General features: G+C 39.7%; 1 protein-coding gene and 1 pseudogene across 5 annotated transcripts in view; both read right to left on the reverse strand.

The window, feature by feature from the left end:
* Window positions 1-23910, reverse strand: part of ALPK1 (alpha kinase 1) — a 130220-nt gene that overhangs the window by 21210 nt on the left and 85100 nt on the right. For all 5 annotated transcript variants that reach the window (XM_004480864.4, XM_023585319.3, XM_023585320.3 and 2 more), the window contains one exon: window positions 16193-16391. In XM_004480864.4, coding sequence (XP_004480921.2) covers window positions 16193-16391 — 199 coding nt within the window. The remainder of the gene's footprint in view (window positions 1-16192; window positions 16392-23910) is intronic.
* LOC101434053 (stathmin-like) lies at window positions 19594-20196 on the reverse strand (annotated as a pseudogene).

A 23910-nucleotide genomic window follows, 5' to 3' on the forward strand; every position in this document is an offset into this window, starting at 1 on the left:
ATTACCAGAAAAAATAAATTTCTACTGTTTTAAGCCACTAAATTACTGGGTGGTTTGTAACAAAAATTGGGTACCTAGAGTGGGTGGACTGTAGTACTAGAAAAGACAAGTATAGCTTAAATATTGAGGCATTGTATGGAAACTGTAACTGAGGGTTAAGAACTAAATAGATGCCTTTATACTACCAAAAAAATAGCAAAAGGTTAATATCTGATATTGCTGAATCTGGCTGGATTTAGCCTAGTCTCTCCCTTGTGTATAACCACTCCACCCTCCTGCTCGGTATCCATACGGAAAACCTTGTGACTGGCCTCTGCTCTGTGCTTTCCTATCCCAGAATCTTGATCTCTGTAATGATTATAACCTTGTAACACACCCTGGTTTGGTACCCACCCATGCTCAATCCCTCCGTGTTTATTAATGAAGGAAACTGTATCCAGTTTCTCCCCAATTATCCATTAGCATCTCAGTGGTATAAAATGTTAGAATCTCTGCCATTCACGGAGGCTGATTTGAGATTGTACTTCTCCGGTCTCCCGCTGGCCAATAACTCTCCTTCTCCTTCCTGGCCTAGTTCGGTGTCTGTTCTGCTGTGCTGAGCGAACCAACCCAGCCGAGAACCACCTTGGCCCCTCTTCAGTACTGCTATGATGAAAATGTAAAACCTATGGTGTTAGCTTAGGAACAGGTCTCAAGTAGAGGCATGAAGGGTGGTGAGGAGACTGAAAAGGCAGTGGAGGGAATTGTTACTGGGGGTTTGAGAAAAGAAAACACACGTCACATAGTGGCAAAAATCTGACAACACTGTTTCCTGTATTAATGTGGAAAACAGAAAATGTAACTAATGAACGTGTGGCTTTGGCTAAGGAGATTTCCAGGAAGAATACTGAAGTGCCAAAATGGACTTCATTTAACCATAAGAGAGAAAGAGATGAACTAAAGAAGGAAGGATTACATTTTCAAGCAGAATTTAATGAGACTATGGAAGGCCCAGATAGTCTTTCCAGCCAGTAATACATTCTCAAATGAAATTGAACCTTGCAGCAAAAATTAAATCCAAAGCACTGCCAGTAAAATATGGGTCAAAAACAAATCAAGGATGGGGCTGTAAAACCCTTTGTTCTGACCTCAGACGCTCCTGACCAAATAAAAGAGCTTCTACCACTCTTATGAATACTGTCCCACAGCACCCTAATCTGCAGCTCACAGTTCAAAGACAATTGTAGGTATGCCTTTTTTCTAATTTAATACATTAAAAGGCCAGGAAAGAAGTCTATCAACTTAGACTAAGAAGGGCAGAGATAGTTCTAAGTGAAAAGAAACCTCTTGGCCCCAACTCTCTGGGGCAGGTTTGTTGGATGAGTTAAGAGTGGCAAACAGCCTTATTTTCAGAGAAGTGTCTCATGGAAAAGGATGACTCAGAAGACAAATTGAAGAACTGTAGAGAACCACTCCCAGAGAAAAGTAGGCCTTGATCAAGGAACAACTCTCTGTCTCAGGAGGAGGATTTGATGACATACACCAGGCTAGATTTTTTTAAAAATTAGGGACATTGAAGCCTGGCTAGATTTTAGACCTCTATGGACAGAGTGTCTGCTATGTGTTTCCCATTTCCTCCCTTTTAGAGCAAGAGCATCTACTGAAGTCATCCTGTTCCTCTCTCCCCATTGTATACTGGTTGTGATGGAAGTAGATAATTTGTCTTTTAGTTTACAAGTCTCTGTATCCCAGAAGCAGCACCCAAGGAGACTTACCTTTCCCCAGGTTTGATTCAGATGATAACATCCCTCCGCCTTGAGCCTGATGCCTTCATGAGACAAGACTTTTGGGGGGGGGGGGCGTGTTGTAAGAGCATTTTGCATGGGGAGGGTTGTAAATTATTGTTTAGGACTAAGATTCAGGGTAGTTTGTTATTAAGCAAAGGATAAGTGAAATGCTGGCATGCTCCCTTCGCCTTTTCTGCTTTATTTTTCTCCATAGCGCTTATTGTCACTATTTGCTTATTGCCTCTCTCTGCAACTATAATGTAAACTCTAAGACAGAAAAGGTTTTTACTCATTTTCTTAACTGCTATATCCCATGCACCTCTAACAATGCTTGTCACATAGCAGACACTCAATAAATGTTTGTGATCATTCATCCAACAAATACTTGAGTCGTTCCAGGGACTATGTTAAGAACCAGAAATTGAGTAATGCAAAGGGCAGACCACTGCCTTCAAGGTGTAATAATAATAATAATAATAATAACAACAGATACTATTTAATAAGTGTCTACTATGTACCAGATATTGGTTCTAAATTATATATAGGTACTGCTATCTTCCTCTCACAGATCAGGAAATGGGTCATACAGAGATTAAGTAACATGACCACAAGGTATGAACAAAGGCAAACTAATATTAAAGCCCAGAATCTTACCTGTGCTAAGCTGCTTCCGAGGGTTTCCAGTATTTTCAGATTAATTTACAACAGGATATATATATATGTAGTTAGTTAGTTAGACCAGTATTTTATTGAAGAATGGAAGGAAAGAAGAGGATTTTGCACCTGAACCAACAGATGTGGGCTCCTCTAGGCAAAGAGAGTGTTTTGAGCTTGTGGGCTACCTTTATATTTACAACAGGATATTTCTGTAGGGAGCTGCCTATTGTCAGCCATGTATGATGTAATTTTTCTTGTTTGCAGTCTCATTCTCTCCTCAAACAGAAGAAGCAATATGTAGCAAGTTTTAGTTAGCTAAAAGTTGCTGGGAGCAATATACCAGAAATGGGTTGGCTTTTACAGTGGAGATTTATTCAGGTAAAAGCTTACAGTTCTGAGCCCACAAAAGTGTCCAAATCGAGGCATCACCAGGAGGTGCTTTCTCCCGGAGCTGCCATCAGGCACATGGCGTGCTGTGCATCTCTCCCCTCTCCTCTGGGCTTTCAGCTTCTGGCTAAGGTGGCTTCCCCTCAGCTTCTGTGTTCTGGTGATTGGAGCTTCTGGCTAAGGTGGCTTCCCCTCAGCTTCTGTGTTCTGGTGATTTCAGCTTCTGGCTAAGGTGGTTTCCCCTCAGCTTCTGTGTTCTGGTGATTTCAGCCTCTGGCTAAGGTGGCTTCCCCTCAGCTTCTGTGTTCTGGTGATTGGAGCTTCTGGCTAAGGTGGCTTCCCCTCAGCTTCTGTGTTCTGGTGATTTCAGCCTCTGGCTAAGGTGGCTTCCCCTCAGCTTCTGTGTTCTGGTGATTGGAGCTTCTGGCTAAGGTGGCTTCCCCTCAGCTTCTGTGTTCTGGTGATTGGAGCTTCTGGCTAAGGTGGCTTCCCCTCAGCTTCTGTGTTCTGGTGATTTCAGCCTCTGGCTAAGGTGGCTTCCCCTCAGCTTCTGTGTTCTGGTGATTGGAGCTTCTGGCTAAGGTGGCTTCCCCTCAGCTTCTGTGTTCTGATGATTTCAGCCTCTGGCTAAGGTGGCTTCCCCTCAGCTTCTGTGTTCTGGTGATTGGAGCTTCTGGCTAAGGTGGCTTCCCCTCAGCTTCTCTGTTCTGGTGATTTCAGCCTCTGGCTAAGGTGGCTTCCCCTCAGCTTCTGTGTTCTGATGATTTCAGCCTCTGGCTAAGGTGGCTTCCCCTCAGCTTCTGTGTTCTGGTGATTGGAGCTTCTGGCTAAGGTGGTTTCCCCTCAGCTTCTGTGTTCTGGTGATTGGAGCTTCTGGCTAAGGTGGCTTCCCCTCAGCTTCTGTGTTCTGGTGATTGGAGCTTCTGGCTAAGGTGGCTTCCCCTCAGCTTCTGTGTTCTGGTGATTTTAGCCTCTGGCTCCTGGGGCTCCTCTCTCAGCTTCTGAGTTATTCTGTCTCTGCTGCTTTTTAAATTTTCTTATCTGTGGCTTTTTATTCCTCCATTTATAAAGGACTCCAGTAAGAGGATGAAGACCCACCGTGGGACACACAATCTAATCAAAGGCCCTTAACTGAAGAAATTTAATCAAAAGCCCCCAGCTATAGGTTCACATGCTCAGGAGCAGATTAGCTCTCAGAACACGGTCTTCTGGGCCCACAAAAGCTTCAAACTGCCACACAGCACAAAACAATATTTTTGCAATTTTTTGAGTCTCCAAACTTCTCTCCTTCCCTTCCTGACTTTTTAAAATTGCTGTGTTTCTTCCCCTCCCACCCTTTCTCCCTCCCTTCCTTCCTCTCTTCCCCCTTCCTTTCTTTCCTTCTTTCTTTCTATTCCCTATCTATATTTTAAACCACATTGCTTTCCTATTTTCTGTTATTTGTTCATGGGTTTGGTCCTCCCCCCACTTAAACCACTCAAAGCTCATGAAGCATACTGTTTTATCATCTTTATAAATACCCCTGAGGCCTTACGCAGTTCTTGGTACATAGCAGGCTTAGATATATATATTTGTCAAAGAGAAAGGAAGAAAACAAGGAAGAGAGGAAGGAAGGAATGAGGCAAAGAGAAAGGGAAGGGAAGGGAAGGGAAGGAAAAACCAGTATCTGAAATTACAAATTACTGATAAAATTTGTTCACATTAATGTGCTTAAAAGGAGAAATAGAAGGAAACACTTTTGTGAATAAATTTAATCAAAGCTATATCTCTCTTCTCAAAAGTTATATTTTCTAGCTAGGTTTTACTGATATATAACAATGATGATTTTAAATATTGATCTTGGAAGATGGAGGATTAGAGAGTTATAGGGCTCACTTCTCTTGCAGTAAAATAGCTAGAGGACAGACAGAAACTCTCCATAACAACTGTTGTAGGGCTTTGAGATCAGGAGAGTGCTGGGCAGCACCCAGAAGAGAGTGGGGTGCAGAGGAGGTGCTGCTGCTGTTGCTGGCATTCAGTCCCCACTCAGAGTGGTCAGTTTTAAGTCGTTCCATTCCTGCGGGAGGCTACAGAGAGGGCTGCAAGGGTCCACTTCACAAGAGAGGGGAAGGGGTGTCATAGCTGATCCAGCTTCTGGCTGTCAAATATGGTCTGCTGGGCCCCATGGTTTACACTCAGCCTGGCCAGGAGTGGCCATGCCATGGTTCCCACCAGGAGCAGACACAGGGCGAGATAGCCTGCCTTCTCAAACACCCTTCACTGACCAGACTGGTTGCCACCTATGCAGAGGGGAGAGATTTGTTTCCTCCCTGGGAAAAGAGAGGGTATGGCTGAGGGAGAAGAGTGGCTTCTGATCAGCAAATTTGAACTGTAAGGTTTGGTTCTGAATAGCCTGCCCAGTGGGAGAACTTTCAAGTACATTGCTTCTGCACTGTCTGTCTGGCTGTGGTTTCAGTGAACACATTCCATCCAAGGGTTTGAGCAGAGAGGGCTGCTGAAGAGTGCCATCTGCTGGCAAGCTAGGAAAGTGCAGTCCAGGAAAAAAAAAAAAGCCTTTAGGTGCCTTTACTATTATCCTACTCCCCAAGGTCCTTGGAAACCAGCCTGTATCTCATTAGTGAGTCCCTGACCCTGTTTTTATCAGCTAAACAGGGGAAATTTTAAAGACCTTGAATAAGATGAACCAAAACTCAAAGAAAAGCCATAACACAAAGAGTCACAAAAATAAATAAATAAGCAAAATCTTAGCCAAGAGAAAGAAACTGACTATAAAAGTAAATTCACTATCAGATCACTTAGACATCACCAAAAAAATTACAAGCCATTTTAAGAAACAGGTTCCTATGGCCAAGGCAAAGGAACAAATCAAAATGCCTGATGACACACAGGATTTGAAACAACTGAAAAAGGATTTTGAAACAAATCTCTTAAATCAATTTAAGAAGCTGAAGGAAAATATGGTTAAAGAGATAAAGAACATTAAGAAGAAACTGGGTGAGCACAAAGAATTTGAAGGCTTGAATAGAAAAATAAAAGAGCTTCTGGGAATGAAAGACACAATGAATGAATAATACATTAGAGGCATACAGCAATGTATTTGAAATTCCAGAAGAATCAGCATACTTGAAGACAGAACAGCTGAAATTGAAAAAAAAAACAGAAGAACAGATAGAGAAAAGAGTGGAAAAAAATTTAGCAGTTGCTCAAGGAATTGAATGATAATATGAAGCACACCAATATACTTGTCATGGGAGTTCTAGAAGGAGGAGAGAAGGGAAAAGGAGCAGAAAGAACATTTGAGGAACTAATGGCCCAAAATTTCCCAACTCTTATGAAAGACATAAATATACACATCCAAGAAATGCAATGTACTCCAAACAGAACAAATCTGAGCAGACCTTCTCTGAAACAAATACTATTCAAAATGTTAAATGCCAAAGGTAAATAGAGAATCCTGAAAGCAGCAAGAGAAAAATGATCCATCACATACAAGGGACTTCCAATAAGATTCAGTGCAGATTTGTCATCAGAAACCACACAGGTGTGAAGACAGAGGTATGATATATTTAAGATATTGAAAGAGAAAACCTACCAGCGAAGAATTCTTTATTCAACAAAAATGTCCTTCAAAGTGAAGGTGAGTTTAAAATATTCACAGATAAACAGAAACAGAAAGAGTTCATAAACAAGAGATTGGCTCTACAAGATCTACTAAAGAGACTTAGCAGCATGAAAGGAAAAGACAGGAGAGAGAGACAGAGGCTTGGAGGAGAGTGTAGAAATCAAGGTTATCAGAAATGGTAAGCAAAAGGGTAAAAAGACACAAAATTATGATATGACCTGTGAAACCCAAATGATAAAATGTTCTAAGTAAGTCATGTATTTAAAGTAATAACATAGAATGTTAATGGATTAAACTCCCCAATCAAAAAACACTTGTTTACAGAATGGATATAAAAATATGAGCCATCTGTATGCTGTCTACAAAAGACTCCCTTTAGACCCAAGGATACAAATAAGCTAAAAGCGAAAGGTTAGAGAAAGATATTTCACACAAACAGTAACCAAAAAAGAGCAGGCGTAGCTATACTGGTGTCACACAAAACAGACTTTAAATGCAAAACAGTGATAAGAGATGAAGAAGACCATTATATATTAATAAAGGAGCAATCCACCAGGAAGCAATAACAATCATAAATATCTATTCACCTAACTAGGGAACCCCAAAATACATGAGGCAAATTCTGGCAAAACTGAAGGGAGAAAGAGACATCTTTACAATGATAGCTGGAGACTCAGTATGCCACTCACATCAATAGATAGGAAAACTAAACAGAGAATCAACAAAGAAACCAAGAACTTGAACAAAGTAATAAATGAGCTAGATCTAACAGACATACATAGAACATTGCCCCCAAATGATCAGGATACACATTCTTCTCAAGTGTTCATGGATCTTTCTCCAGGATAGATCACCTGTTGGGTCACAAAATGCATCTCAATAAATTTATAAAGATAAAATTATACAAAGCATCTTTTCTGACCATAATAAAATGAAGCTGGTGATCAGTAATAGGTAGGAAAGGGGGAAATTCACAAATATACAGAAGCTAAACACTGCTAAACAACCAGGGGGTCAAAGAAGAAATTGCAAGAAATTATTAAATATCTGGAGATGAATGAAAACAAGAACACAACTTATCAAAGCTTATGGGTTGCAGCAAAGACAGTACTAAGAAGGAAATTTATAGCCCTAAACACCTACATTAAAATGGAAGAAAGGATTAAAATCAATGACCTAACTGAACACCTGAAGAAACTAGAAAAAAGAACAGCAAACTAATCCAAAAGCAAGCAGAAGGAAAGAAATAACAAATACGAGAGCAGAAATAAATGAAATTGAGAATAAAAAACAATAGAGAAATCAACAAAAACAGCTGGTTCTTTGAAAAGATCCCCAAAATTGACAAACCTTTAGATAGATTAACAAAGAAAAAAAGAGAAAATGCAAATAAAATAAAATCAGGAATGAAAGAGGAGACATTACGACTGACTCCACAGAACTAAAAAGGATTAAAAGAGGCTAGTAGGAAAAACTGTATGCTGATAAATTAGACAATCTAGAAGAAATGGAAAAATTCTGAGAAATGCATGAATAACTTATACTGACTCTAGACAAAAGACAAAATCTCAACAAACCAATCACAAGTACAAAGATTGAATCAGTCATCACCAAAAATCTGCCAAAAAAGAAAAACCCAGGACCAGATGGCTTCACAGGTGAATTCTACCAAGAATTTCAAGAATTAATACCAATCCTGCTCAAACTCTTCCAAAAAAGTGGAAGAGGAGGAAAAATAACTTAACTCATTTTTTTTAAAGCCAATACCACCCTAATACCAAAACCAGATAAAGATACCAAAAAAAAAAAAAAAAATAGAAAACTATGGGCTAATCTCTCTAGTGACTATAGGTATAAAAATTCTCAACAAAATAACAACAAATTGAATCCAACAGCATATTAAAAGAGTTATACACCACAATCAAGTGTGTTTTATTCCTGGTATGCAAGGGTGGTTAAACATGATAAATCAATTAACATAATACACTACATTAACACCTCAAGGGAATAAAACCACATGAACATCTTAATTGATGCAGGAAAGGTATTTGACAAAATCCAGCATTCTTTCTAAAGACACTTCAAAAGACAGCAATAGAAGGAAAATTCCTCATCATAATAAAGGACATATATGAAAAGCCACAGCCAACAGTGTATTCAATGTGGAAATAGTGAAAGCTCATTTATTAGCTTTATAGCTTTGTCATAGCTAAACCAGTTCAGCTATGTGACAGGATATAAGATTAACATGCAAAACAGTAGTGTTTCTATACCCTAGTAATGAGCAATCTGAGGAGGAAATCAAGAAAAAAGTCAACTTATAATAGCAACAAAAGCATTAAATATCTAGGAATTAATTTAACTAGGCATATTAAAAACCTGTACTCGGAAAACTACAAAATAGCATTAAAAGTAATCAGAGAAGACCTAAACAAATGGAAGAACAGGGAAACGGACTTTGGCCCAGTGGTTAGGGCGTCCATCTACCATATGGGAGGTCCGCGGTTCAAACCCCAGGCCTCCTCGACCCGTGTGGAGCTGGCCATGCGCAGTGCTGATGCGCGCAAGGAGTGCCGTGCCACGCAAGGGTGTCCCCGCGTGGGGGAGCCCCCATGCGCAAGGAGTGCGCCCGTGAGGAGAGCCGCCCAGCGTGAAAAGAAAGTGCAGCCTGCCCAGGAATGGCGCCGCCCACACTTCCCGTGCCGCTGACGACAACAGAAGCGGACAAAGAAACAAGACGCAGCAAATAGACACCAAGAACAGACAACCAGGGGAGGGGGGGGAATTAAATAAATAAATAAATCTTTAAAAAAAAAAAAAATGGAAGAACATTCTGTGTCCGTGGTTTAGAAGACTAAATGTTGTTAAGATGTCAATTCTACCCAATTTGACTTATAAATTGAATGCAATCCCAATCAAAATTCCAAAGCCTACTTTACAGAAATAGAAAAGTTAATTACCAAATTTATTTGGCAGGAAAAGGGCCTTGAGTAGCCAAAAACTAAAAAAAGAAGAACAAAGTTGAAGGACTCATACTTCCTGATCTTAAATCATATTACAAAGGTACAGTGGTAAAAACAGAATGGTATTGGCATTAAGATAGACACATTGATCAATGGAATTGAATTGAGGGTTCAGAAACAGACCCTCACCTCTATGGTCAACTGATTTTTGACAAGCTTACCAAGTCCCCTTCACTGGGATAGAACAGTCTCTTCAACAAATAGTGCTGGGAGAACCGGATACTCATATCCAAAATAAATGAAAGAGGATTCTTATTTTACTCCCTATGCAAAATCAATTCAAAAGGGATCTAAGACCTAAACATAAAATCCAGGATCAAGAAACTCCTAGAAGATAACATAAAAAAGCATCTTCAAGATTTGGTGGTAGGAAGTGGGTTCTTAGACTTCCCACCCAAAGCATGAACAATGAAAGAAAAAATAGATAAATGGGACCTCCTCAAAATTAAACAATTTTGCACTTCAAAGGACTTTGTCAAGAGGGTAAAACAACGGCCTACTCAATGGGAGAAAATATTTGGGAATCACATATTCAATAAGGGTTTAATATCCATGATATATATATAAAGAGATCCTACAACTCGATGATTAAAAGACAAATGATCTGATTAAAAAACTTGAAAAGACATTATTTCCAAAGAGGAAATACAAATGCTGAAGAGTCACATGAAAATATGTTCCACATCACTAGTTATTAGGGAAATATAAATCACAATTACAATGAGATGTCATTTCACAGCTTCTAGAATGACCATCATTAACAAAACAGGAAACTATAAATGATGGAGAGGATGTGGAGAAATAGGAACATTTATTCAACTACTGCTGGGAATATAGAATGGTATAGCTACTGTGGAAGTCTGTTTGGCAGTTCCCAAGAAAGTTATATATAGATTTACCATGTGATCCAGCAATACCACTAGTAGGTATATACTCAGAAGAAGTGAATCAGGAATATGCATAAACATCTGCACACCAATGTTCATAGCGGCATTATACACAATTGCCAAAAGGTGGAAACAACCCAGTTGTCCATCAGCCACTGAGTGAATAAACAAATGTACCCATGATAGAATATTATTCAGCTATAAGAAGAAATGAGGGCAGTGGACTTGGCCCAGTGGTTAAGGCATCCGTCTACCACATGGGAGGTCCACGATTCAAACCCTGGGCCTCCTTGACCTGTGTGGAGCTGGCCCACGTGCAGTGCTGATGCGCGCAAGGAGTGCCCTGCCACGCAGGGGTGTCCCCCCATGTAGGGGAGCCCCACACGCAAGGAGTGCGCCCCATAAGGAGAGCCGCCCAGCGTGAAAGAAAGTGCAGCCTGCCCAGGAGAGCTGACACGGAGAGCTGACACAACAAGATGATGCAACAAAAGGAAACACAGATTCCCATGCCGCTGGCAACAACAGAAGCAGACAAAGATGACACAGCAAATAGACACAGAGAACAGACAACCGGGGTGGGGGGGGGGGGGGAGGGGAGAGAAATAAATAAATAAATAAAATAAATCTTAAAAAAAAAAATAGAAAGAAATGAAGTCGTGAAGTATACGACAACATGGATGAATCTAGGGGACATAATGTTGAGTGAAACAAGCCAGACACAAAAGGATAAATAATGTATGATTTTGAAATTATGAACTAAATATAATGAACAAACTCCTGGAGTTATTAGCTAGAATATAGGTCACCGGAAAGATAGAATGAAGATAGAGAATGCAAAGCTCATGCTTAATCTGTACAGAATTGATGAAATGTTGTTTGTAAATATTTGGAAACAGATTGAAATGATGAAAGCACACTTTAGTGTTTATAATTAGCAGCGCTAATATATGGGTGTGATAGTGGTTGAAAGGGATAGTCTAAGATTGTTTATATCACTAGAAAGAAAACTAAAAAACAGAACTGTATAGCACAGCGAACCCTTTTGTGGACAATGAGCATGGTTAATAGTGCATATATAAGATTTTTCTCTAAACAGAACAAAGATATGTTAATGTTGTAAGATGTTTATAATTGGGTGATATTTGGGCAAAAATACAACCAAAACAAACTAAAGACTATAGGGAGAAGTAATATATTAATATTCTTCCATTAATGGTAAAAAAAGGAAGTATGCTAAGTGAAAGACACCAGACACAAAGTACTATATCTTGTTTGATTCCATATATAAAAAATGTAAATATAAATAAATTTATAGAGATGGAATTAGATTAACAGTTATGTATGGCAGGTGAAGGAATGATAGAAGGATTGAGAGGTGATTACTAAGGGGTAGAGGGTGTTTCTTTTTGAAGTAATGAAAATGCTCTAATATTGATTGCAGTGATGAATGCACAGCTCTGTAATTCTACCAAAAGCCACTGATTGATTAGGTGGATTGTACAGTTTAAGAATATGTTTCAATAAAATTGATTTAAAATATCGATCTTATGTTCACCAACCTTACTGAATCTCTTAATTTTAAAAATTAATCTGTGGATTTCTTGGAGTTTTCTATATGGGCCATCATATTGTCTACAAATTAGGATAATTTTGTTTATTCTTTTCTAATCATTATACCTTTATTCTTTTTCCTGCCTTATTGTATTAGGAAGACTTCCAAGTCAGTATTGAACAGAAGTGGTGATAAAGGCACTTGAATCGACTTTAAAAGGAATACTTCTAATTTTTTCATCATTAGTTTTGCCGAAGGTTTTCAATGGCTTCCTTTTATTAGGTTAAGAAAGTTCCCCTTTGTGTCAGTCACCAACTTATTGCTTTGCAGTTCCAAATCCACCTTTTATTGCCTACTTTGGGACAATGGAGTTGTACCATGTATATATTTCTCCTTTGCCAGTTGGCACAATGTCGAGTTTTGCCATTAGGAGTTGTGGAAGGATGCTGCAGGAAGAAGAGGTTTGGTATGCTACTCCTGCGAGACTCCTAGAGCACATGCAGCTTCTCCAATACCCGGTTCCTGCAGCATTCACAGCTTCTGCAGCAGCTGACTCCTGCAGCACAAGTGGCTTCAGTGTGCAGAGGTCGGCAGCATCCGGTAGCCAGCAGCTTCTTCCAGTATCCTCTCAGGTGACTGCACAGTGCGGTTCTGCCAGCGAGAGCCCTCCCCATGGGTGGTATCTCCTGGCACCCTGTGAGGTGGCTGAGGAGTCTGACTCTCAAAACCCTATGTATGATCTTTCAGGCCCCACCATAGTCAATTCCAAAGGCTTCACCTGGAAGGCCTTACGGAGGACAGCTGCCTTCCACACATCAGACTTGGTGCGCAGCCAGTGTACTGCAGCCTCTGGAGCAGTTGCAGTCAAGGACTCAGGCCCCTGAGGAACACTTACCTGAATTCTTAGCCTGAGGCCTTCCATAGACACCTGTGTGGAGGCCTCATCAGGGGAGGAGGAGGGAGGTGCCGCTGGAAGACACTTTTCTCCACTCTGACTCAGTACTCAGTGCTTTTCTACTCCTAGTCCTCCCCCAACTCCTTCCCTCCAGTCCCCGGCTCCATAAAATGGCAGAAGTCTTTTGTCTGGGACTCCTGTGGCTGTGAGACAGGAGTCCCCACCTCCAGCTGGTCCATCTGCCCCTCCTCTGGACACACAGTTCAGGAGGGAAATGGTACAACAGGGAAGCCAGGGCTTTCTCCAGGCTAGCGTCTTGCATATATTATTGCAGAAGTGATTAAAGGCTTAACTATTACTTTCCACTGGCTTGTTATGTTATCAGCTTGGCTCTCACAGCTCAGCTTAGCTCTTGACAGTGGCTCTGCTGTGAGTTCCAAGTCATAGCAACTCCCTGTGGACAGCTGACCCCGGCACCGAGAGGGTGGATTTCGGGCAAGTTCTGCAGGTCTGGCACCTCAGTGACTTGCCTGCCATCTAGTGAGCCGTGGCTGTGCCCTCTCCACCAAGGTCTGGAACGCAGCCCTGGTGCATGTGGGTGTGGGGAGGGGGGCCTCTCAGGTTCTCTATCTCAGTCCTAGGGATAGTGGCTGCTCCTTAGGATGCTCTCCTGTAGTGTTGTACTTTAGAGTTCTGTTTACTTCTTACTAGACAATCCCGCGTTACTCTAATCTGCTGATCATAGTTAATATTTCTTTAGATCAAACCTACCTTGTTCACATTACTACATGGTTTCTTTCTCCTGATTAGAACCTGAATCATAAAACCTCTCTCCCATGTTTGCATTTTTAACCTAAATGGATCAAAAATGATATACACTACTTCTTACATCAATTTAGTTGATTACATGGTTTTTCTTCTTTATTCACTTCAGGTGGTGAATTGCATTAATAAATTTTAAAACTATAAAACTATCCTTATGTACATATGGAATAAATGCTCCTTGATTGTAATGTATTAATAATTTAATAAAATGCTAGTCACTTAGGTAATATTTTCAGATTTCTGCATCTTATAAATTTAAAAGTGATATTGCCACGGTATTTCCTTTTCTTCCAAACTTGTTTAGATTAGCTTGTATATTTGCCAAGCTCTTTATTCATCATTGTTTTTTGCATTCCCCCACTCTATCTTTCTAAGTTCTATTTCCTTCCTTGAAAATTCTGTCCTTTAGTGTGGGTATGCTTGTGTGTATGTATAATATATGTTTGTGTGAGAGAGAGAGAGTGAAAGAGAGAGAGCTGTATTCATAGTAATAAACATTTTCAGTCTTTGTCTGAAAATGGCTTTTATTCACTTTTGGATGATGATTTTGCTGGGTATAAAATTCTTGGTTGAAAGCTATTTCCTCTCAAGTTTTTTGGTAGATTCCACCTTTTCATTCTATTCTCCTATTTTTTTAAACTCCTCTTTCATGCTTTCACCCATTTAGCTCTTTCCATACTTAATTCTAATTATTTTCTTTAAATTTGAATACCAGTTCAGTAATTTCCACTCCTGTTGCTAAACTTTTTGTAGGAATACACTTCAGGTAGGTCAATTAGGGGCTTGAAATCCCTGAGAAACTGGCCCTAGGATAGTTATCTTTATTTTCCCTTGGTCTACAGTAAATATTGAGGAATGCATATGTTATTACCAGTCACTTGTACAAGGGGAACAGACAAGCAAATGTTGGGCTCTTGTCCTATTCTTTTAAATATACTATTTTTGAAATATGTGAGTCTTTCAGGTTGTTCTATTGTTTTGTTTTGTTTTGTTGTTTTGTTTTGGAGTGCCTTCTTTCCTGTTTGCTCTATGCTGTTCTCTTATAATGTCTCATTTCCTTCTCTTGCTTATAAATTTTAATATAAGGTCATCTTCAGCAAAGGTCACTTTCCTATGGAATTCCCATGTTCTAGGTTGTGGGTATTTCTATAGAGCATAATTTTGCCCTTACTGTCTGTGGAGTTCCCAAAATTTCAACCCTGAATTCATATTTTCTTAGTTATTTAGCTGGGGATTTCCTCTATTGTGGATAGGGTAAATTCAGACTCCACACTCATATTTGGCATAGACTTGGGATTTTTATTTCTGTTTTTAAAAAGCAGGATTAAAAAATTTTTTTTTTTTGCCTCCACTCCAGAGTTCAGGAAGATATGAAGATTTCTTGTAATTTCTCAGGCTGGTAGAGCTGCTCTGTCCTCTTTCATAGCCTGTGAAACCCTTTAAGAATCCTAGCTCTGTGCACACATTTCACTCCTCATGAAGGTCCAAGGCCCTGTCTCCTTTCCCAGCAGAGGGATTTAGATGACAGTCCCTTCCTTTAGGATTATATCCAAGTATAAACCCCTTCAGATGCAGTGTCCTGAGCAGTAATTCACTGCTCTTAATTTGAATGTCTTCTATGTTTTAGGTACTTTAAAAAAATCTTTAATTCACCATTTCTATTGTAGGAGAAGAAAACTCTGCAGTTACTAAATTATCTATGTTAATGTAGCCTTTCATCTCTAATTTTTATCTCTAAATTACCTCTTAAAGACCAGAGTTATGAAAACGATAATAGCTGAAACCAACCAAAACATGAGCCTGCCCTATGATTCATAATGTTTTTGGTTAATCCTTTAGTCATTCACTCTTGGAAATGAGAATAGCATCGTATACATTTCTAAACCTACCGGTCATTGGTAATTTAAATAATTTAAAAATTCTATGGAAGTGAGCTTTGTTATAATACAGAGCAGGCCCCATCTCCCTCCAAAGCCCCTCCAAACTACATCCTAAGTTAGGATGTCATTTTTTTTGTTTCATTCAAAGTGACAGGGGGAAAAAAAGATACTTTAAGACTTAATCAGGTACTGTACCGGTGTTCTGAGTGGTGAAAAAAAAAATCAAATTACTTCAGTGGGTTTGTCAGCTCCATTGTTAGCATAGTCAAGTGGCCCTACAGAAAAGAGACAGGATAGCTAAGAGAAAATTGTAGAATTCTAATCTGCTTTTTAAAGGCTCTTAGTCCGAAGTAGAGCAATTCAGATACCCCTGTTTGAAAGCAGCAGGACAGATTTGTTAGAAGACAAAAGCGCCAATTAGTATTTTCCACACCCTTTCACAATTTTCTCTACAGCTTCTGGCTCTGAAACTCTTTGTGCCAGTGTCTTTGTGCTGGCAAAGAGGCGGATGGAAGGGCATGGAGACAGAGGCCGGGGAGGGGAGCGACGGAGGCTTGAAAAGATGGCGCACAGGGACCGGAGGATGCCATGAGGTCTTCCTGCAGAAGTTAAGGAGCTCTGGGGTGCGGGGTGGGGGCGGAGAGCTGCAGACAAAACAACCCTCAGGACCAGGAGGGGGCCAGCTGGAGGAAGCCTACCTGAGTTGACCGAGATGCGGGCTTGCCGAATAACCACCTGGGGAGCAATCGGTGTGACTGGCTGCAACTTGTGGAGACCTTTGGCGACCTGTAGGAGTTTGCTGGAGACATCGAGCTGGTACAAGAACCGGTCCATTAAGAACACAATAGCAGCAGCAGTACTGCAGTCCTTAGCCAGGATGGAGGATTTCAAGGAAGCCTGAAGTGGCAAAGAATATAATTACCAGAAAGAAATCGAGCCTGGCAGAAAACGAAGGCAGTCTTAGGAGCAAGCTTAGTCTTCTTAGGCATTTTTATTAAAATGACAATGAAAAGCCTATAGCTGGGAAAAGAAATATACTTTATTTGGCTACTGAAGCAAAAGTAAAAAAGTGAAAGTCTAATTCTATTTTGGGATAAAATTATTTCGTTCACTCCATTTTTCCTACTGCATTTCTAAAATTATGTTATAAATGCATATATCCTATTGTTAAAAATTCAAACACAAAAGTATATAGGATAAAAATTTTAAGTGCCCCTATATGTCCCTACTTCTTATCCTTTCTCTTCCCCTCTCCCCTAAATCTGATTTCCACTCTCCCCTGATAATAATTTAGAAGTCCTTCTAGAAATTCTTCTACCCTTTTGTGTATTCCTAGATATTAACTGATTCCTTGCCTTCTCTTTCCCTTCTTTCTTCCCTCTCTTTCTCTTTCTTCTCTTCTTTCTTTCTTACATAAATAAGATCACATGAGACATATTGTTCTGCTGCTTGCTTCTTTCAGTTATTATTACATCTGGGAGAGCTTTCCACATAGTTCATAACACTCTGATTTAGTTAACGCCTACATTTTAATTAAGAAGAAATACAGCATTTTAGGTAACATTTTAAATATGATTTATATTATGTTTGGTTAATAAATGAAATAAGAACACAAAATACAGAGCAAGATATAAAAGTGTAATGCAAAGTGTGAGGAGTAGAGATAAATAAAGCAAACCTTTATGGAAAAAAAGCCTCATTTTTTGGTCTTTTAAAGACATTTCAGGTTGTGCAGCTAGTAACATAAACGAGTTTATCACCCAAAAGTACTTGTTCTGTTTACTACACAAAATCAAGCTGAGTGTTTTCTGGGCATGTTAGCTCAACTATGAAGTCCAGGAAGCATTGAAAACATTGCTCATTCTCCTACTACGACATTACCACACAAAGCACTTGTTTCTTCACCACATGATTGTGAGTACTAACACTTATTAGGCAAAATATGGGTCAGGTACAATGCTAAATGCTTTTACTTATTAATTCACTCAATCTTCACAATACTCTTAAGAGACAAGTTCTATTATTATCCCCATTTAAGAGATGGGTAACCCAAGACATAGAGAGGTTAGTTAACGGGCCCAAAGTTGTATGACCTGTAACCAAGAGATGGGGTTTGAACATAAGCGGTCAGGGCCCAGAGCCTTCAGATACACATGAAGGTGAACTCCTACCTCACACCATATAAAAGAAATCACTCAAAATGGATCAAAAACCTAAATATAAGAAACAGAGTTATAAAATTCCTAGAAGAAAACCTAGGGAAGCATCTTCAGGACTTTGTGTTAGGTAATGGTTTCTTAGAGTTCACACCCAAAACACAAGCAACATAAGAAAAAACACAGATAAATGGGACCTCATCAAAAGAAAAAAATTTTGTGCCTCAAAGGACTTTATCATAAAAATAAAATGACAATCTACACATTAGGAGAAAATATTTGGAAACCACATATCTGATATGTGCTTAATATCCAGAATGAATAAAGAAATCCTGCAGCTTAACAACAAAAAAGATAAAAACCCAATTAAAACATGGGAAAAAATACTTTGATAGGCATTTCTCCAAAGAAGATATACAAATGACCAAAAGGCACATAAAAGGTACTTAACATGATTAGCCACTAGGGAACGGCAAATCAAACCCATAATGAGATGTCATTTCATTTGGAATAGTTGCTATTTTTAAAATGGAAAATTACAAGTGTTGGAGAGGACGTGGATAAATAAGAACACTCAGTCATTGTTGGTAGAAATGTAAAATGGTGCAGGCATTATGGAAGACAGTTTAGTGTTTCCTCAGAAAGTTAAGTATAGACCTACTACATGACTCAGCAATCCTACTTCTATGTATATACCCAAAAGAAGTGAAAGCAAGGATTCAAACAGATAATATTTACATGCCAATGTTGGCAGAAGCATTATTCACAATTGCCAAAAGATAAAAGCAATCCAAGTGTCTATCACCTGATGAATGGATAAACAAAATCTGGTATTTACAGACAATGGAATATTATTCAGCTATAAAAGAGAATGAAGTTCTGATATATTCAACAACATGGACAAACCTTGAAGACATCATGTTGTGTGAAGTAAGCCAGACACAAAAGGAAAAATATTATACAATCTCATTGATAGGAACTAATTATAATTAGCCAATTGACAGAGTCAGAAACTAGAATAAAAGTTACCAGGGGTTGGGGTGGAGGTGGGAAATGGGGAGTTAAGGCTTAAATTGTACAGTTTCTATTTGAGGTGATGGAAAAGTTTTGCTAATGGATGGTGGTGATGGTAGCACAATATTGTGAATGTAATTAACAGCATTGGATCATATATTTGTATGTGGTTAAAAGGGGAAATTTTAGGTTGTATATATGTTATTAGAACAAAAAATTTTAAAAGAAGAGAGGACTGTACAACATTGTGAAACATAATGTAAAGAATGGACCATAAATAATAGTACAGTGATAAAATGTTATTTATTTCATAAATTGTAACAAATATAGCATACTAATACAAGGTTTAATAATGGGGGATATATGGGAACTCTATATTTTACAGATGATTTTTTTTTGTAAATCTACAACTTCTCTAATAAAAAAAGAAAAAGGAAACTGAAGGATTCTAATATTATTATCTGTTACTCTTAGTTATATTAGTAAATATGATATATGCAATAAAAGTTGCCTTAGTTGCTGACCTAAATATGGTTTAATTTAACATACAGAATGTTTTTGTTTTTTTTTTAACAGCACTGTGCAGTTTTATTAACCATTCAAGTACAGTAGCATCCAGTAAAATTGGGACAGAATTGGGATTTAAAAGTGAACAGATATTCAGCATCTAACAGTTTGAGAGAAGCCACTACATACTCTTTTCACAAACATATTTTCACAGAGCCAATACAGTACTAGCCATTAACCCAGTATACCAAGTGTACTGAAGTAGAAAAGATGCAACAAGAAAAATAGCTACATTAGAAAGACCTCAACACTTTAGAAAAAGAGTAAAACACTTTTAGTTTCTCCCCTTTACCCCCTAAAACAACATCATACAGTCTAGATCTACCTATATAGTCCTACATCAGCTTCTAGAATATTTGTCAGGAGGGAAAAAATAAAATGACACTGGCCAGTACAGTCTTTGGATATTTAGGAAGGGGAGGGGGAGAAAGTCAGTTCTCAGAACAAATTAGTCAGCTTCAGTCTCATCAGCAGGATCTTTGGATTCTTTGTTCTTCTGTACTTCTTCAATGTGCTTGTCCTTTTCTCGCAAACGTTCCAGTTTGGCAGCCATTTGTGCCTCTTGGTTCTCTTTGTTGGCTTCCATTTTGTGGGTCAATTTCTCTTCCGCCATTTTACTGAAGTTGTTGTTTTCTTTATTGCTTTCTGAAGCACTTCTTTCTCATGCTCTCGTTTCTCAGCAAGCTGCTTCAAGACCTCAGCTTCATGGGACTTGCGTCTTTCTTCTGCAGCTTCTAACTTCTTCTAAATTTCCTCCAGGGAAAGATCCTTCTTTGGAGGGGAAAAGGGAAATTCTGGGACAGATTCTTTTGACCGAGGGCTGAGTATCAGCTCAAAGGCCTGGCCTGAGGCACGCTTCTCCAGTTCTTTGACCTGGATATCAGATGAAGCCATGGTGGATAGAAGACAAGAGATTGGCAGTGTAATTTACACAACCCACTGGTAAGGAAAGCCCTGCTCGGTCCGAGCCACCTGGCCACACTCTAACATACAGAATGTAAGGGAGGATGCATTTACATTGGGAGAAAGTAATTTCTGCTATTCAGAATTCAACCCTGAAACAGTTCTATTAGAGTTTTAATTTGAGACTTGCATATCTCTAAGTAAAATTGGTCTAAACTTACACATCTGGTCCATTTCAGGGTTCTACAGTATTTACTTACCTGATCTCTTATTTCTGTCATATGTGTGTATGTGTATTTGGTGTGCTAACCAATGCATAGCTTAACATTTATATTTTCATGAGTTCATCAGTCAGATAATGACTACCAATAACCAGCACATTAATACTTTTTTTAAAAAAATTATTTATTTTTCTCTCCCACTGCCCCTCATTTTTTGCACTTGCTGTCTGCTCTCTGAGTCCGTTTGTTGTGTGCTCATATTCTTTCTCGGAGATACTGGGAACCAAACCTGGGACCTCCCATGTGATAGACAAGTGCCCAACTGCTTGAGCCACATCCGCTTCCCACATTAATACTTTTTTATTCAAACTGATGTTTTCTTAACTTGTTAAGGCTTTAAAGTATCAGTGTGTTTATTAAGTCAGGAAAATGATAATTTGACTTGTGTTTATCCTTTTGGCCTAAATCAATCATTGTTCTCATTTAAAAGAGAGAAGTGAATTGTTAGGGGGGAAATACTACTTCTCACCTCTTGATGTGTCCTTCTATGTGAAGGGAGGTCACTTACTATAGCACTCCTAGCTTCTCTCTGTCTTTATTCATTCTGCCCCAGGGTAGGTTGAGTGACTAATCTTTTTTACTCCCGATACCCATTGTTGCTGTTTGCACTTGCTGTCTGCTCTCTGTGTCCATTCACTGTGTATTCTTCCATGTCTGCTTGTCCTTTTTCTTCTTGTCTTTCTCTTTAGGAGGCATGGGTAACTGATCCTGGGACCTCTGGTGTGGAAGAGAGGCATTCAATTGCTTGAGCCACCCAATCTCCTTGGTCTGTTGCATCACCTTGGTGTGCCAGCTCTCTGTGGCACAGGCCCACTTGCCTTCACCAGGAGGCCCCAGGAATCAAACCCAGGGCCTCCCATATGGTAGATGGGAGCCCAATCACTTGAGCCACATCTGTTTCCCTGGAGTGATTAATCTGATTGGTAAATTTGGTTAGAATAAACTGGGCATGCATGGCTTAGATCCTCCTCTTTTCTCTTGGGAACAAGCTGCCCATTGGAAATAGACATTTTTCTCTGTTCTTCCATACCATGTCTTATCTAGCAAACCACCCCATATGGGATGTTCTGGTTGGTCCAGTATTTTCTGTGACTGAGTGGAAAAGTCTACATAACTCTGGAGTTCAGTAGCAGACCCCTTATGCTCTAATACCCAGCTATATATATTTTCCAACTTAGCCCTTATTAAAATTAAAGGTAATATTTGATTTCATATCTACCTACCTCTATTATTTCCCAGCTTGCTCAAAATCCAGGAGGGGAAGACAAGTGTTACTTACTGAACTCCCCAAGACCCTAACATTAATCATTGCCTGACACCCTATAATCCTTTCTAAAGGAAACTGGTCTGCCCATAGCCCGACTTCTAAGCAGCCATGTCTTTTTTTTGTTTGCTTGTTACTTGACCGTGACACCTGCCCTCCTTCCCAACTAGATCAAGGCTAACCTAAGAGTAGCCATGACTCTGAAAAAACAAACTGATTAATCTGAACTAAGAAACACAGAAAGAATTTCCCAGTTGTTTCAGGATAGAAAGAAGCACAAAGTGGAGTGTAGCTATCCCACATCAATGGGCAGCAACAGAGTGTAGGCCCAAGGATGACAGCTCTGAATCCAGATCCTCCTGTTCACGAGTGCTGTCCCATGTGTATCTTTATAACAATATAGATGCCCTTTTATGAGTATGCTCGAATGAGCCTTTGTTTCTTCCAGCTAAAAAGGCCTAACTAAAACTGAAATGCTCAAAACTTCTGTTGAAGTTTGCCAAGTAAACCATTAAGCTGAAAAATACAAGTCTCAAGATGAGAGCAATTCAGTCATTTGACATTCATAAGAAAGAAATTCAAAGACTGAGAAATTAATGGATGTTTTTATATATGCCCAGATCTAATAAGGCCAGTCTCTGAGCAAGAGCCTTTCCTGTGCTAGGTACATGGAAATATGGCCCTTTGGTTTGCAGGTTCAGCTGCTATCTGCAGAACTTGCAGCTTCTGCTGCTGCCAGCCTCCCTCATACTTTTGCTTGGGAAGAACAACTCTATTCCTGTCTCCCTGCTCGTGACTATGTGCCTCCGAGGGCACTCAGCAAGCCCGGTGATTCCTCCCCCTTTGAGGCTACACAATGGTGCGTGCTCGACCTTCCGTTCTGCTCTCCCTTCTCGTAGCTCCCTTTTCAGTGGCATAGTGACTGTAGTACCTACTTGGGATGTGATGTTTAAGGCAGGCTATTCTCCAGAGGTGCTTCTCCACCTTTCCTCACTGATGATAATGACTTCTATTTGTAGAGCGTCATCTAGTTTTGAAATATGTTCACACACACTGTCTCATTTAAATTTTATAACTCTCAGATCTCAGGAAGGTAAGGAAACTGGGGCCGAGAGGTTACCTGACTTTTTACAGTTACAAAGTCAGTAAAGGTCAGAGGCGGGTGGGAACTCAAGTTGCCCGAGAGTCATTTTGCCTTCTGCTTTCACCATGTGGTCTGAGCAAATGACTTGGAACGGTGTCAGCTCTGGGCATACTAAGCTGGGTCTTTTGAACTCACCACCCACCAAATCCAAACAGTGGCTCTAAGACACCCATATCCTTCATGATGTACAGAAAATTCTAAGAAAACAAACAAAAAACCAGAAGCAAATGAAAGCAAATTCCAAGTGAAAAGAGGGGTGTTCTTGTTATGTATTTAAAAATAAGAGAAAAGAAAACTTCCCAGGAGATGGACTTTAATTTCAGTGTTTTGAAATTCTCTACTGAAAGTTGTTGTCATGGAGCAAATGACGATTTGGTGATTTGCTGGTGATTACTCCAGATGGACACTCCTCCCCGAGCTGCAGTGATGCTCTGCAGGCACAGTGGAGCCCTCTGTGAAGTGGTGTCCCTCAGCTGAGGAGATGGAGCTAGGAGTCTGGGGATGCCACAGTAGCTGGGGTTTGTAGGACAGAGTACCAGATGGAGAAAGCCACACAAAGCGAGAACTCCTGAGATCTGCAGAGGGTCCTTCTTGAGTCTTCAGCAGAACACTGATCAGTTCAGGCATGGAAAGAAACAACCTGAGTCTGGGGCAAATATCACCCGAAAGGAGTAGAAGAAACAATCCTCAGGCATCATGCAGTTCGGGTTTCCATCAGCCAGAGTGGAAAATCTTCTCATTCACAGGGTATGGGACAGAATATTCAATGGTATTTCTTCAGAAGTGGGATGCAATTAGCCTTAGAATTAAGACTGCTCTTGTCCCACTCTGAAAATTTAAAAGCAAGCCTCGAAAGGATCAAACTGTTTCCTAACTTGACTGAATCCCAGAACAAGGCTCAAGAATATTTACAGACATATGATGCCTGAGATGAAATCAGAGAGGATTTGTTTCCTGGCTCCACCGTTTACTTCCAACGCAGGCTACTTAACGTCTCTAGCCTTGATGACCTCATCTGTGAAATGTGGATGATATCAATTTTCGGAGCTAGTGGAAATGTGGGTAAAACACTCAGCAAAGAACTTAG

The sequence above is a fragment of the Dasypus novemcinctus genome, chromosome 1, assembly GCF_030445035.2.
Source record: "Dasypus novemcinctus isolate mDasNov1 chromosome 1, mDasNov1.1.hap2, whole genome shotgun sequence".
Lineage (NCBI taxonomy): Eukaryota > Metazoa > Chordata > Mammalia > Cingulata > Dasypodidae > Dasypus > Dasypus novemcinctus.